Source organism: Callospermophilus lateralis, chromosome 4, assembly GCF_048772815.1.
Source record: "Callospermophilus lateralis isolate mCalLat2 chromosome 4, mCalLat2.hap1, whole genome shotgun sequence".
NCBI classification, from domain to species: Eukaryota; Metazoa; Chordata; class Mammalia; order Rodentia; family Sciuridae; genus Callospermophilus; species Callospermophilus lateralis.
In genome coordinates this window covers 103959040-103971756 of record NC_135308.1, presented here as the reverse complement: position 1 = coordinate 103971756, position 12717 = coordinate 103959040, and the positions used below count along the sequence as shown (strand labels likewise).

The 12717-nt window shown below is 32.6% G+C and overlaps 1 protein-coding gene across 1 annotated transcript in view; it reads left to right on the top strand.

Annotated features, from left to right (window-relative positions):
- Adamts20 (ADAM metallopeptidase with thrombospondin type 1 motif 20) overlaps window positions 1-12717 on the top strand; it is a 156939-nt gene that overhangs the window by 32230 nt on the left and 111992 nt on the right. Inside the window, exons 4-7 of the mRNA XM_076852774.1 lie at window positions 1774-2033; window positions 9444-9527; window positions 10223-10347; window positions 11649-11689. Of these exons, the coding sequence (XP_076708889.1) occupies window positions 1774-2033; window positions 9444-9527; window positions 10223-10347; window positions 11649-11689 (510 nt within the window). The remainder of the gene's footprint in view (window positions 1-1773; window positions 2034-9443; window positions 9528-10222; window positions 10348-11648; window positions 11690-12717) is intronic.

The following is a 12717-nucleotide window of genomic DNA, read 5'->3' as shown; positions in this document are numbered from 1 at the left end:
ATATTATCATTAATTTCTAATATTCTCCTGGCATTATAAGTCTATACTATGTAAGTATTATAGTTACTGATTTAATTTTTAAGGATTTTATGTTAGAGCAGGCAGATTATCATTTTTCCATGACATGCATGATCTTGCATTTTAGTTTGGCCTAAATTAGTTTTGGGTCATAATACACTGGTTATTAATAAAGGACGAGACATCATTTTAACATTTGACTTAATGGAACAGAAATAGAAAGGAAAACATTGCATAGAAGTGATGTAATTGAGCATGATAGTGCATGCCTGTAATCTGAGCAACTTGGGAGGCTGAGGCAGGAGAATTGTAAGCCCAAGGCCAGCCTTAGCATCTTAGTGAGACCCTGTCTCAAAATAAATAATAAAAAGTACTGGAGGATGCAGTTCAGTTATAAAGTATCTCTGGACTCCATCCCTAGTCCCCTCTACCCCCCAAAAATCAGTGATATAATTGAATTGGCAAGTATATTTGGAGTAATGACTTATATAGGGTATTTGCAAAGGTTACTTTGTTATTTGCTATACTACTTTTGTATAAATACCAAGGAAATGTAATGTAATTAAATATTATGTCTACAAAATATTAATAGGTGCTGTTTTATAAATAAAATTTTATTTCTTAAATTATAGTGACAAAACAAGTTAAGTTAAAGGGCATTGAGATGTTAAGGAAATTATTATTTTTTAATTTAATTTAAAAAAATAAATGACAGTGGAATGCATTACAATGCTTGTTACACGTATCCAGCACAATTTTTCATCTCTGGTTGTATATAAAGTATGTTGACACCAATTTGTGCCTTCATACATGTACTTTGGATAATGATGTCTATCACATTTCATCATCCTTGCTAATCCCCTGCCCCTTCCCTTTCCCTCCCACCCCTTTGCCCTATCTAGAATTCATCTGTTCCTCCCATGCTCCTCCTCCCTACCCCACTATGAATCAGCCTCCTTAGAGAAAACATTAGGCATTTGTTTTTTTTGTGATTGGCAAACTTCACTTAGCATTATTTTCTCCAACACCATCCATTCACCTGCAAATGCCATGATTTTATTCTCTTTTATTTATGAGTAAAATTCCATTGCATATATATGCCACATTTTTTAATCCATTCACCCATCCACTGAAGTGCATCTAGCTTGGCTCCAATAGCTTTTCTATTCCCTTCTCTCCTACCTACTCAGTATAGTCAATGTTAAAAGTTTGGCATGTGTGCTTCCAGACATTTCTGGTTCATTATATAAATTTTTTAATATGTACTTATATATTTTGAGAAATGTTTTTTACAAGAATGGGAGCCAGTTTTACATGCTACTTACATTTTTAATTTATAAATGTGTCAGGGACATCTTTTCATTATCAAAACAAATATACCTAATTCATCTTGCCCCATATCTCATATTCCAGTATTCAACAATTTTATGTTGAGAATTGTTAATTTATATAGTTTTTAATGTGGTCTCAGCTTTTTAAATTATAAGACCCTTTTTATTTTCCACCCAGTGATTAATAGATATTTTTGAATACTTAAAATTGTTAAAATAAGACATACATACAGTTTTTTTAGTATAGTCTGTAAAAATTTGAACATTTTGCTAACATTTTGTTACTCTTTAATTTGTCTTTTTATTGTTTCATATTGGAGGCAGATGTGTAAGTATTAAATATTTTGGCTATTCACTTTTGTGAAATCTCTTTAGTCTTGTCCAACTTTTAATAGCTCTGTATTGTATTCTTTTTTCCTCCCAGAAAATCAAATAAAGAAAACTGCTTTACGCTTTCACAACTACAGCAATATGAATGAAGATCTTAATATAAGGAAGGAAAGAGTTCTCAGATATACTTCAAAAAATATATCATTAGAAGATGAAAGAAGTCAATTACATTCCAGGAATAAACGTTTTTTATCATACCCAAGATATGTGGAAGTTATGGTTACAGCTGATGCTAAGATGGTTCAACATCATGGACAGAATTTGCAGCACTATGTACTAACCCTAATGTCAATTGTAAGTAACTTATTATTACTTTTATATTGCCTAAAGCACTTAATTTTTTTACATAATTAAAATAATGTGTTTTTTCCCCAAACTCTTCATGTACACAAATTGTATCTAGAAATTAGACTTCACTGAAGTTTAGCTTAGAAAGATATATGCCAGGAATACTATTCTGTTACTTGCACAACTTTCTAAATATTTGAAAATGTGTGAAACCATTGATAGAAAATGCTTGAATTGTTCTTTACTGCATCACATGCATAACTTCTGCCCTCTAGTGACAGGGAATATCCTTGTCACACTGATCTTTGAATCTGAATTTTAAAACTTCACCCTACTCAAGGGGACAGTGTGTTATTTGTGCTGTTGCTACATTCCCTAAATCAGAAATTTGGACAAACAATCTTTTAAGTTATAAATATGTTTTCAGGGATAAAGAGATAAATTATTGCCAGTAAAGCTATCTTAGCAAACTTGGAGTAAAGATCACAATAGCAGTAAGAGTCTTTGATCTGATGTTAATTTCTCTGTTGAGCAATGTTGGTGCCGTTGTTCATAGATTGAAGTTCTAATGCTAGTGAAAAGCACCAGTTCTCTGTGAGAGGCAGCTTCCTATATCACATGTATACATGTGTGTACAAATATAAACACACACTCGTCATACTTCCTGAAACATTTTTGAATTTGGGTAGTTGCTATAGAGTTATTACTAAAAGCATCCCCTCTTATTCTCACGAGTATTCTGACTTAGTTGACAAATGATACGGTCACCTATTTATGCAGATTCAGGTAATTTGAACATATACCACAGCTGGAAGTACACATAGAGGAAATTTAGACCCAATTGGTTGAAAAGACTTGGTCACATTTGTAGTACCTTGTCAATTTCCCTTAACCAGAAATTACCAGTTACATTTCTTGTAGCTTGAAGATCCTGAGAGTCTTATCATTTTACTTACTATGACCTTTTGTCTTAAATTTTTATAATTATATCATGTTCTATGCTGCCTAAATGTAGTATCTACAAAGTGGGTGCTCAATAAACAGTTACTGAAAGAATTTATTAGTGAATAAAATTAAAGTAATATTTTTTTCTGAATGTAGTACAGTTTGGTAAACAAAAACCAAAGATGATCCAAAGTAATTTTCTGCAATTATATAATACAAAAACTCATTTTGTCCATTGAAATTGAAATTTTTAAATGACACAGGGATATCTATAGATATTTATCCTGATGGCATTTTTTCCACTTTTGAATCCAAAATAATTATTTAGGTGTGTCATTATAAATGTGAGTGTGATGTACTTAAAATCAAGAAATTATAATGAGAACTAGATGTGGAGGATGTCAGTTTATATGTAGGAAATGGTACAAATTAAATAGAACATTGGAATCAACTTTGCAATTGAAATGGTTTGAGGAGTGACACTTATTAAGAAAATTGGGTTAAGGGAGATATTGAAGGAAAATATTAGATTTTACAAATGAAACAGTTTTTGAAGCTGGTAAGTGACAGATAACTGATGTCAGTACTTTGGAGAAAGTAACTAGAAGAAGCAAAGGAATACAAGAATAATTTTGGAATATTTGCATCCATTTTTGGTGCTATAACCACCCTCAAAAATATTTATTTTGATTTTACATGCAAATCAATTAAGATCATCACTGTTAAGAAGATATTGTGAAGTTGGGGTTGTGGCTTGATGGTAGAGAGCTTGCCTAGCATATGTGAAGCACTGCGTTCAATACTCAGCATCATATAAAAATAAATAAATAAAATAAAGGTATTGTGTCCATCTACAACAACAACAAAACAAAGATATTGTGGCATGTCATGAAGTAACTGAAGTTACTATGTGAGTTTTAAAGCAGAGTTCTTTGAGGGAGAAGCCAACGACGGTCTGACTTCATGGAGAGACCTGTGTCTGATTTTGCTTGGAATAACAGACCAATGCATGTATACATGTTATTTCCTAGATTTTAAGTCCTACTAGAATGATAGCAGATTTTAGCTGAAGGTGGGATTTTTGTAGAAGCTGTCATCTGTTTTGCACTAAGTTTTCATTCACAGGGAGACAGATGCAGTAGAGTTGAGTAAAAGGGAATATTCCAAATATAGGTGGAATAGGAGGAAAAATTTAGGAGGGTCTCTCTCTCTTTTTTTTTTTTTTTGAGAGGGAGAGAGAGAAATTTTTTAATATTTATTTTTTAGTTTTTGGTGGACACAACATCTGTATTTTATTTTTATGTGGTGCTGAGGATCGAACCCAGCACCCTGCGCATGCCAGGCGAGCAAGTTACTGCTTGAGCAACATCCCCAGCCCCAAGGAGGGTCTCTTTTTGAGGATTTTTTCTTTTCTTTTCTTTCTTCTTTCTTTCTTTTTTTCTTTCTTTTTTTTTTTTTTTTTTTTTTTTGTGTGTGTGTGTGTGTATGTCGGCTTTCTTACTCAGGGGCCAAATTTCAGATGACTTCTAAATATCTGGGTTTGGTGCTTTCTTCATTTTTCTTTCATTGAAAGAATGTTCAAATGAGAATATAGAGAAGTCATCAGATTATAAGGTACTCTATACACATTGTTGTTTTATTGGTAACAAACCAATCACAGCTATATTCTTGGATATAAATAATGTTGAAGATGGAAGGCAACTTAGAAAAAAAAATGAAAGCTCTTACTGTGTGTGGGGGACTTTTAAAATTCTGGCATTGAAAGTCTCATAAAGTCTCTATGCAAATCCTTCACACTTGGGCAAACTAAGCCAGTTGGTCACATATGCAGAGTTTCTCAAATCTAGTCCAGCTTGTTTTATCTCTACTTGTGAAGTCCATTTCCAAAGTTTCTCTAAAGAGGTGAGAGGAATGCATCCTCCACTTAAGTGTCAACAGCTGTTTCTGGTTGAAGAAAGAACCATGCAGGTTTTGCATGTTTACTTCCCATTATTTTGGAAGGCACTGATTACATTATTCAAACATATACACACTTGGATTATTGGTAATGTTCTGATGGATCATTGTAATTTAGGAAAATGTGATTGAGATTTGGAATGTGATAGTAAGCTATTTGAAGGAAAGCTCAAAGTAAAGAAAAAGAGTTTTTATGCATTGAGTTCTTACATGTAATGGGAAAGTGACTGAATTAAGCTAATGGATTATAGACACAAAATTTAGAAAGAAGATCATTTACCTTTACCTATCCTGCACCAAGTAAACAAATGTGATATTTTGTTAAACTTTTTGACAGTTTAACAAAATGTCTGAGAACAATGATATAGAAAAGTGAGTGTGATTTAATTTACTTTTTAGAGTTCCATAATATGTTGTGAATATAGCTCATGGATCTCTATTTTTTCAAAGGGTGTCTGTAATTAGCAGCACTGGAAAGAACAAAAATGTGTCTATCTAGTGAAATAAGTATATTAAATGAGCAGTCATATTCCAATCTTCTATTCTAAAGTTTTTATCCTCATATTTGGACAACAGCATCAGGTTAAAATGGCATTTATAGATATTATTAAACTACCAAAATACATGTAGAGCAATTATTTTCTTCAGCATGCTTATTTTGATATTCAGTGATATATTATTTAATATACCTGAGGTATCTACTATAGGCCAGAAAACTTCACATGCCATTGTGTTTACTAAGGCTTACTTTATAATATTCACATTGTCACACACTTAATAATGTAAATTTAAGAAAAAATCATTTGAGCCTCAAGAATTCAAATGAAATTGCTATTATTAGAGGCATTTATTTCACTTGAATTATATTGAGTTTATATTTTCAATTCCTTGGGTTCCTGATGTTTTCAGTAAGGGGAAAATTTCAGCCACACTAAAATAAAAACTAATCATGAAAATGGATGGAATTCAAAGGCATCATGTTAAGTGAAATAAGCCAGACACAGAAAGAGAAGTATCACAAGTTTCAGTCATATGTGGAAACCTAAAAAAAAAAAAAAAATAGAATAAAATATGACCTTAAAAGAAAGAATCTACTTGGGGAGGAAAAGGGCATTGGGGGAACAAGAGAGAGAGAAGGGAAGGGTAAGGGGTAGAAAGGAGGGTGGGCATGATCAAAGCATGACCCATTCATGTGTAGAAATGTCACAGTGGAAACCATAAATTTGTACAAATAATACGTGTTAATGAGTATAATAAAAAAAATCTTAAATGTCATTCCTACACCCCAACATTACCTGGTTCATACTAATTCAGTACACAAGGGCATTGTGGCCAAGGGGACCCAGTGCTTCAACATTGTTGCCAATATTAAGACAAAAATATGTAATTCCATTTTTCAGGGTTGAACCAACTGTCTTGTAACTTACTAGTTAGAGATAAAATTTAAATAGAGATAAAATAGAGATAATATTAAATAGAGATAATATAAAATAGAGATAAAATTTAAATCTAATCTCTTGATTGCATAGAACTTCTCCAATGCCATGGTCAAGTGACCCTGCAGGAGAGTAGCAATAGAGGTTAGGAATGAGTTAAAACAGGGTTTGAAGTAGTTTTTATACCAAGAAATAATGGTAAGAACTTGGGGTAAAATGCTGAAAATCTGCAAGATAATATGAAGTAGTCAGAGCTTTAAAGGCAGACTACCTAGGATGGAAATTGGGTTCTGTTGTTTACCAGTTGCCTAAACTTCAATACATTATTGAACTTCTCTGTATCTTAGTTTTCTTACTTGTACAAAGTACACTATAATAGTTTCTCTCTCATTGAACCTTTTTTTAAATGAATGAATACATTTAAATTTACAACACATTTGGCATGTAATAATCATTCAATATTTATTTTATGTATTTGTTCTTATTTATTGCTTGTCACTTATATACTTATTAGTAGTAGGGAACTAGTACACTGCCATCAAGACATTCTAATATAGGACACTGGTTTTATGCATGAGAAAAGCACATTATTGTACATACTGATTTTAAAATTCTGTGAATACCAAATGAGCCATATGGCTATCCATTGATTAAATCAAAGGTCAGTATTATTGAATAGAGTTACTCAGTGACAGTACCTTTAAACACCAAATGTAGTACAAGGTATTCCTGTTGTGTATGGAGCACACAACTATTTTTCATTATTTGGGAAAAAAGAGACTTTATAAATACTTTTGAGATGTGTCATTTGCCCTGTAATTTGACTTAGAAAATACCTACTTTTAAACTCATAGTATCAAAGGAAGACTCTAAAGCCAGACATATAGGTATACTGGTTCTTAAGGCAAATATATTTTTAAAAGTTGCATGTAAAGTGAGTATTTATAAATTCAGCTATACATTTCCACAGCTCTCATTTTAAAGTAAGCAAAACTGCAGTGCTAACAGACCTTCTTGAAATCATGAATCATCTGACTCACTGCCTTAACTTACTGTCAACCCCACTGGGGCTACTACCATTGTTGCCCAAAAATGCTACCACCAGAGCCAAAGGCATTACTGCTGGTAAAGATGACAAACTTGTAAGTATTCGTGGCTGCACCATTACAACAGTAATGGTGCTGGAATGTGTGTTTATGCCCATGCTGATCCAGCAGTGTCAGCAGCCCCAGAGATGCTTTTGGCTCTGGTTCTGATAGTGGTATCTTTGGCACAAGAGGCATTGACAGCAGTCATGCTCATGTTATATATTGTGTAGAAGAAGTTTTGGCTAATGGAGTGAGGGTCCTAATACCATTTCTTCTAGCAAACTATAAGTTCTACAAAGTCAGGGACCATGTCCTCTTTTTATCTCCTGCAAACATTGCAAGGAGTAGGTGCTGAACATTTGTTTATTAAACACATGAGAGAAGTAGCATTCCCTAAAGCAGCTGTCTTGGCTTGACCGTAGCTCATGAGAAGGTGATCTAGGCATCAGAGGCAGTTTTCACTGCACAGGTGGCTTGTGTCTAGAGTGTGTGATGTCTCTGAAGGAGTACAAGGCAGAGGCATTGCCCGTGGAAGGCATTTTTTTTTTGCAGTGGTAACCTCTTTTTTTTTTTTTTTTTTTAAATTTGTTCTTCTTAGATATACATGACAATAGAGTGTAATTTGATGTATTATACGTACATGGAGTATGACTTATTCTAATTAAGATCCCATTCTTATGGTGTACATGATGTGGAGTTACAGGGGTTGTGCATTCACATATGAACATAGAAAGTTATGTCCTATTCATTTTACTGTTTTCCCTATTCCCATCCCTCATCCCTTCCTTTCATTCTCCTTTGTCAATCCAATGGACTTGGATTCCCCCTCTCCCTTCATTGTGTGTAAGCATCTGCATATCAGAGAAAGCATTTGGTCTTGGGTTTTTTGGGATTGGCTTATTTCACTTAGCATGATAGTCTCCAGTTCCATGCATTTACTGGTAAATGACATAATTTCATTCTTCTTTGGGACTGAGTAGTATTCCACTGTGTGTGTGTGTGTGTGTGTGTGTGTGTGTCTGTGTATATATATATCACATTTTCTTTATCCATTCATCTGTTGAAGGACACCTAGGTTAGTTACTGATAACCTCTTTGAGAGATATAAGAAAAGAATATGAATTTGGAAGGAGAATAACACCTTAATATAAATCATGAAATGAATCCATCCAGAATACTTCATAGATTTGCATGTCAGTCTTGGACAATTGAGGGTTAGAGTCTAACTTATGTATGGCCTTTTCTACAGCTATTTATATGATTCTAGATGAATATTAAAAATAATCAGAATTGAAAATATTTCAATATGCAACTATGGAAAATAATATAAAATAAAACCACCAGAAAAGAATATGCCAAATTTACAATTTTATGGAATATTGTGAGGTCATGTAAACTGTAGATATGACCCAGAATAAAGTGAGTTTCTTGATGAATCATCCCTAACAGTAGTTTCCAGAATCTTTTATGCAGTCAAATCGCTTAGGATTTTGTTTAAAAGGGTTTTGAGAGTTTATATTTCTTACCAGTTCTAGGAGATGTGGATGCTACCAATACATGGACCAATCTCAGTAGCAAGGTTTAGGATACTGGTTCTCAAACTTTTGTTTCACTATGGGGTCTTTAAAAAGACACTGATGTCTATTTCACAGCCACAGAGATTCTAATTTAATTGATAAAGAATGTGATCTGAGGGCTAGGTGTATAGCTTAGTGGCAGAGTACTTACCTACCATGTGTGAGGCACTAGGTTTGATCCTCAGCACCACATACAAATAAACAAATAAAATAAAGGCATCTGTCCATCTACAACTACAAAAAAATAAATAAATAATGTGACCTAAGCATGAGAATTTATAAAAGTTCTCTAAGAGACTCCACTGTGCAGTTAAATTGGAGAACAGATGCTCTAGGACTGTTTCAGTTTGTTTTGAAAAGAAATTTTCATTTTAGACACCTAATCCTACTTTTTTTTTTTTTTTTTTGCTTCAGGTTGCAGCAATCTACAAGGACTCAAGTATTGGAAATCTTATAAACATAGTAATTGTAAAATTAATTGTAATTCACAATGAACAGGTAAGGGATCGATCTAAAATATGTAATTTTATTTGTGGCAATCTTTTTTTTGGGGGGATGGGTACCGAGGATTAAACTCAGGGGCACTCGGCCACTGGGCCACATCCCCAGCCCTATTTTTGTATTTTATTTAGAGCCAGGGTCTCGCTGAGTTGCTTAATGTCTTGCTGTTGATGAGGCTGGCTTTGAACTCATAATCCTCCTGTCTCAGTCTCCCAAGATGCTGGGATTACAGGCATGCGCCAACTGTGGTAGTCTTTTAATAGGGTTTTATGTAGACTAAAAAACTCTTATTAGAAATTTCTAAAAATTTACTTTAAAAACTTAATTTGAAGAGGAGTCATGTTACCCTTTTCTGTTGTGATGAATGGAAATAAAATGGAATAACAAAAGTGTTGAGCTGAGCTAAGGAAGTAACAAAAATCAATAAACAATTCATTTTTACAATCCTAATTTACAAGAATTTTAAATGTGTTAATTTTTAAAGTTATTTTGCTAATTAGATTCAATTTTGATAACAATGTTTTAGATGTTGCTAAAATATATTTAAGTAAAACTGTGAAGGAGAAATTATACCACATGTTCATTGGAAAATACTGTTTGATAAATTGTGTGGGTGCCAATAAGCTTGGGAGGAGAAGAGGGAGAATATAAATGTTTTGACATCATACTGAATCGCTTATTATCTTGTGTAGGAAGGACCAGTCATCAGTTTTAATGCAGCTACCACATTACGCAACTTTTGTTTATGGCAACAAACTCAGAATGTTCTTGATGATGCTCACCCTTCCCACCATGATACTGCTGTTCTTATCACTAGGTACAGTTTTGGAAATAACCCTTCCAACTGCAATTCTTTACTCTCTCCTGCATGATGACTGATACTTTTTATTATCTTAATTCTTTATCAATAATACATGGAATTGTTCCATGAGAACATAATGAAATCATCTTTCCTTTCAGACTAGAATGCTAGATATTTCCTAGGAAATGAGCAATTTCAGGTTATTGGATAATAGTTTGGTCTAAACAAAAAAACCTTATTACATCAATGACAGAATGAGAGAATTATGGAATAATATCTGGAAATTAACAGGAATAACATTTGGAAATCAACCAAATCCCTTGTTGACATTTCAGTTGCTTGTGAGAAAATAGTGTCTAAATTTATTTGATTGTCCCATTTTTGGACTACCTGAATTTTTTCTTTCTATCTATTAATTAATCATCCATCTATTCTTTGTTTTGATGTTTACTGCATATCATAATTACCAGACTACCTTTGCTAGGGTTGTTCTTAATCCTATTTTATTTATAATACAACAGGTTCTGATATTATGAAATTGTTTTCATTTTATGAGTACCAATGTACACTGCTAAATCACATCTTATTTCAACAATACTAATTCTACCAGATCATATAGATCCTAGGTTTGTTGTTTGGTTGGTTTACCAGTGAAACCCTTCACCTGGGAGTCAACCTCAAGGAAATGAGGTTGACTAGAATTTTGAAGTAAAAATCTTAATCTCATGTAAAATAGCTGCCATGTAGCCCATGTAATTTATCTTTTTTTTTTAAACAAAAGAAGAATTGACTTAAATTACATGCAGTGCTCTATCATAGTTCATAGTCCTGCTCTGCATTGTATTTGGATATCAAGCTACAAAGATTGGGGGATTATAGATTTAGTGAGAGGAAGAAATGGCCATGCAAAAAGAACATAGAAAAGAGACAAGAGAACTTTCAAATCGAATGGTCAGGGACTAAATAATGCAGAAGTAAAAATTTTTAAGCAACATGGTAACATTTGAACAACATTATTTTGTATAACATAAATACATAAAACATTGAATTATTGAGAAGAGGGTTAGTAATGTTATATATACTGTGTAAAGGCAGGGAGGTAAACTATCTACTCAGAAAGTTTTTTATTGGACTTGGTTAAAGCCTCAACTGTTTTTTGACATGCTTATATAGAATATGCCTTTTGATGTTCACGAATGTGCATAAAAAATTTTGAGAGCTTTTTGATGTTAGCTATGGTTATAGTTTTATTTTTGTTTTGGCTAATTGTAAAAGTATTTTCTGAAAATGTTTAAAAATGTATCTTTTATTTTAAGGGAAGACATTTGTGGAGCTAGAGAGAAATGTGACACATTAGGTAAGTTTTTGGCAGTTAAACTTGGCTTATATAATTGTTTATTAAATTGAATAAAAGTACTATTTAGATTGTTTTTCTTTTATTTGAAATTTCAATAATTATTATTAGTCATATTAATAAATTAATATATTTGTCACTGTTATTTAATTTTGCCTCTATAATTTTATGGAATGATAAGAACTACTAATTTCCAGTTACTAAAGATAACTGCTGTATGAATTTGATGTACTTGATTTAAAGTTTTTTTATTATGTAACATTTGATTCATGAGAAATAATACAAAATAACCTGCATGCCAGTTTAAAGCAAAATAATGAAATGGATGGCCATGAATCTATCACTAGATTTAATGGTTAGTTTGGTACTATTACATGGCCTGTGTTCAATTCTTATTACATTTCTCTGCTTCTGTCCTAGAGGTAACTAATACCATGAATGTTCATCTTTTGAAGAATAGTAACATTACATATGTATGTGTTTCTAAACAAGAAATCATTTGCTTTTACTTCTTTTTAAAATTTGTAGCCATAGTTTATGTGTTTTCACTAATGTAAAATATTTCATCCACATTTTATATATCAATATTCTATTAGTGGATATTTGGGCTAATTCTAGCTTTTTTCTGTTTTGAATCTTTCCATAAGAGCTATGGTATATTCCCTAGCATTAGAATTATGATGTCACTATGTGTGCTAATGCAGGTTGAGCACCCCTAATTCAAAATGCTTCAAAATCTGAATCTGCCTACATGACATTCCAAAAGTTTCACATTTTGAAGCATTTTAGAATTTGGATTTTTGGATTAGGAATTATTAACTGTAAGTTCTGTGCAAATATTCCAAAATCTGAAAACTTTTCAAGTCTAGAACATTTGTTTCCAATCTTAGAACATGTGTTCTTTTTTTTTATTGGTTGTTCAAAACATTACATAGCTCTTGATATATCATATTTCATACATTTGATTCAAGTGGGTTATGAACTCCCATCTTTACCCCGTATACAGATTGCAGAATCACATTGGTTACACA